This window comes from Erythranthe guttata, chromosome 7, assembly GCF_056151865.1.
Source record: "Erythranthe guttata isolate IM_541 chromosome 7, IM_541, whole genome shotgun sequence".
Taxonomy (NCBI): domain Eukaryota; kingdom Viridiplantae; phylum Streptophyta; class Magnoliopsida; order Lamiales; family Phrymaceae; genus Erythranthe; species Erythranthe guttata.
Window position 1 is genome coordinate 9,387,790 of NC_142539.1, and position 3,356 is coordinate 9,391,145.

A 3,356-nucleotide genomic window follows, 5' to 3' on the forward strand; every position below is an offset into this window, starting at 1 on the left:
TTAAGTGTCGAAAATGTGGGTAATTTTCGACACTTAAGTGTCGATTTGGTTCCTGTTGCAAATTTACTTGTCTTATATTTTCGACACTTTTGTGTAGATCGATTGCACCCATTCATTTACCACGTCAGAAAAATTCCCAACAAAAGAAGCTTTATTGGCATGGGTTCGTGAAGTATGTAAAAGAATTGGAATGGTGTTAATGATTGGGGGTTCGAGTGACGGGGATAGAGGACGTAGGACACCGTATGTGATTGTTCGTTGTGAGCGTGGGGGCCATTATGTTGGCAAGAAGGTACCAGGTGAAGATGATCAAAGACCGGGAAAAAGGAGCACCGGTTCAAAGAAATGCAATTGTCCGTTTAAATTGAAGGGGACAAGAGAACACAAGGATGATGAAAAGGCTGAGTGGAAATTGGATGTTCATAGTGGTATTCACAACCACAACTTATTCGAAAACTTGCACGGACACTCTTATGCTGGAAGATTATCAAAGGAGGATGTTTCCTTTGTTCACACTATGAAGAAAGCAATGGTGAAACCAAGGGCAATTCTAAGAGCATTGAAGCAAAAGGACCCGTCTAATGTAACTGGTATGAAGACAGTTTACAATACTATCTCTAAGTTAAATTTCAGTGAATTGGATGGGAGATCTCAAGTGCAATCATTGTTCGTCAAGTTGAAAGAAGATGAATACCTCTCGTACCATAGATCGAACGAGTTGAATGCGATTACCGACTTGTTTTGGATCCACCCGAAATGCATTAAGTTGGCACAGTCGTATCCGTACGTATTCGTCATCGATTGCACGTACAAGACCAATCGTTACGGACTCCCATTTCTTGAGATTCTGGGTTTTACTTGTACCAACAAGACGTTCTCAATTGCCTTTGCATACTTGGACCACGAAAAGACGGAGAATTTTGAATGGGCGTTGCGTTGTTTGAAGGAGGCCATGACCAGTTGTCCTCGGCCTAATTGCATTGTAACAGATCGAGATTTGGGTTTAATGAAAGCAGTGGCCAATGTGTATCCATCGAGTCATCACTTGCTGTGTCGGTGGCATGTGAACAAGAATATAGTGGCCAATTGTAAGAAATTGTTCCCAAAGGACATCACCAAATGGAAGCAATTTCAGTCGAGTTTTTCGGCTCTTATTGAAAGAAATACCATAGAGGAGTTCAATGAGGAATGGGAGGATTTGAAAAGAACATTTATCGGTAATCTCCCGGCTATAGAATATGTAGCTAATTCATGGTTGGATCCGTACAAGGAGAGACTTGTATCGGTGTGGACAAATAAGTATACTCATTTTGGAACGTACACTTCTAATAGGGTGGAGGGGGCACACGGACGAATGAAAAGGGATGTGCGTAATTCAACTGGCACATTTGTGGATTTGTATACGAAAGTCCACAATCAAATTGTCGAACAACACAATGACATCAAGGCTTCCTTTGAAGTAAGTAAAAATACTTACGAGCACACTTTCAAAACGTTGATATACAATGAGCTTCGTGGAAGTATCTCAAAATACGCTCTGCAACTACTCAAAGTTGAGGTGGACAATGCGAAACTATTGCAACCGAGCGATATGGGTTGTAGTTGCGCCATCCGAACAACCCACAGTCTACCATGTCGCCATGAACTTCATGAGTATGTTGTTGTGAACAAATGTCCTATCCCACTTGAGTTAATAGGCTCGTATTGGAAACACATGAGTATGGAGCCCGTCGCGACCACAGACCAAGTCATCCTACCAACCATCGACGAAGAATTATCGGAATACCAGAAGCTCTTTGAATGTGCCGATCTCGATGCAAAAACTCGATTGCGCAACCATTTGAGACATTTTACCCACCCAGAGAAGACTAACCTTACGGAGCCAAGTGAAAAAGTTGTTAGCAAAGGTCGACCGGCAAAAAATAGGAAAGACAAATCAAGCACTCGGGACAAATCACATTTTGAGTATGTGGAGCCAAAGAAAAAAAAATCGAAGCAAGCTAGTTGTTCTCCAAAGGTAAATGTCGCTACTATCGTCTCATTTCATTGAAGTTGTATTTTATAATTGTGCTGAGTAATGAAGTGTAATATACTGCAGCTTATACCTGTACTGATGAGATTACGAGGGCACTCGAATGATTCTTTTAACACTATACCAACTGAAGAGTCAGGAAAAAGCACTATACCGACGCAAGAGTCGTTCAAACCATTATTTGAAGATGCAGATGTGGGATTGCCACCAGGTTTGATCGGCAAGAATAAGTACATTGACACGATCCATCCACGATTTCGTATGCACGTTCGAGAAATCATCAATGTCGGTTCAGATGGACACTGTGGATTTCGGGCAGTTGCCTCTATGATGGGATTTGGAGAAGATGAATGGGGTCGAGTGCGAGATGACATGCTACGGGAGTTGACTTCTAATTTTTCCACTTACACGACCATGCACCGTGGCGAAGAAACCGTTAGAAGCATGCAAGCTATTGTGAGTAACTGGGATGTTCCTGCAACTCGTGATCATTGGATGTTTTTTTCCAAATATGGGTCATGTAATTGCTTCAACATACAATATTGTGCTTGTCTACTTATCCAAGTATCAGTGTCTCACGTTCCTTCCTCTATCGAGCGATCCAAAGCTTTTCAGCGAGAGACAAGAGCACGGAATGGCATTCGTCGACAACTGTCACTTCGTGCATGTTGTCTTGAACAAGAATTGTCCAATACCTCCTATCGCCGATTATTGGTACCGATGTCATGATCCTAAAGCTGATGGTTGGAAGCCTGCAGAAATGGATGGTCGGATTACAGCATTTCGAGAACTAATAGGTCAAAATGTTGCCACGCGAGAGAGTTTCGAGATTATTACTATATCAGACAATGGTGATAGTTCTCCGAACAAAACTATGTAAAGTTACTGGTGCTAGTTTCAATGTTATTAAGTGTTGTGTTTTTAATTGAAAAAACTATGTTTTTTTTTTTTTTTTAAATTGCAATTTTTATTTGTAACATGCAATAAACCCCAAATATATTGCAATGTAACATAAAAAACACATCTAAGTGTTTTTGGACAAAAAAAAAATTGCAATTTTTTCAAAAAAAAAAAAAAATTGATACAGATGAAATTCGACAGCTAGCTGGCGAATTTGATCTGTATCAAATTTTTTTTTTTTTTTTGAAAAAATTGCAATTTTTTTTTTTTTGTGAAATTAACCCCAAATATATTGCAATGTAACATAAAAAACACATCTAAGTGTTTTTGGACAAAAAAAAAATTGCAATTTTTTCAAAAAAAAAAAAAATTGATACAGATGAAATTCGACAGCTAGCTGTCGAATTGGATCTGTATCAAACTT

The 3,356-nt window shown here is 39.5% G+C and overlaps 1 protein-coding gene across 1 annotated transcript; it reads left to right on the forward strand.

Moving 5' to 3' along the window:
* The first annotated feature begins 1,221 nt into the window (after positions 1–1,221).
* Positions 1,222–2,921, forward strand: LOC148769168 (uncharacterized). The gene is made up of 2 exons (XM_088820910.1): positions 1,222–2,017; positions 2,099–2,921. Exons 1-2 carry the CDS (start codon positions 1,355–1,357, stop codon positions 2,759–2,761), a joined length of 1,326 nt encoding a protein of 441 aa, XP_088677036.1. The 5' UTR covers positions 1,222–1,354; the 3' UTR covers positions 2,762–2,921.
* Positions 2,922–3,356: the final 435 nt, after the last annotated feature.

Bases quoted from the DNA above. Each gene is read 5' to 3' on its own strand.
- LOC148769168 (XM_088820910.1), top strand. From the start codon at position 1,355: ATGAAAAGGGATGTGCGTAATTCAACTGGCACATTTGTGGATTTGTAT. The intron at 2,018-2,098 runs GTAAATGTCGCT...AATATACTGCAG, and splicing joins AAGCTAGTTGTTCTCCAAAG to CTTATACCTGTACTGATGAG.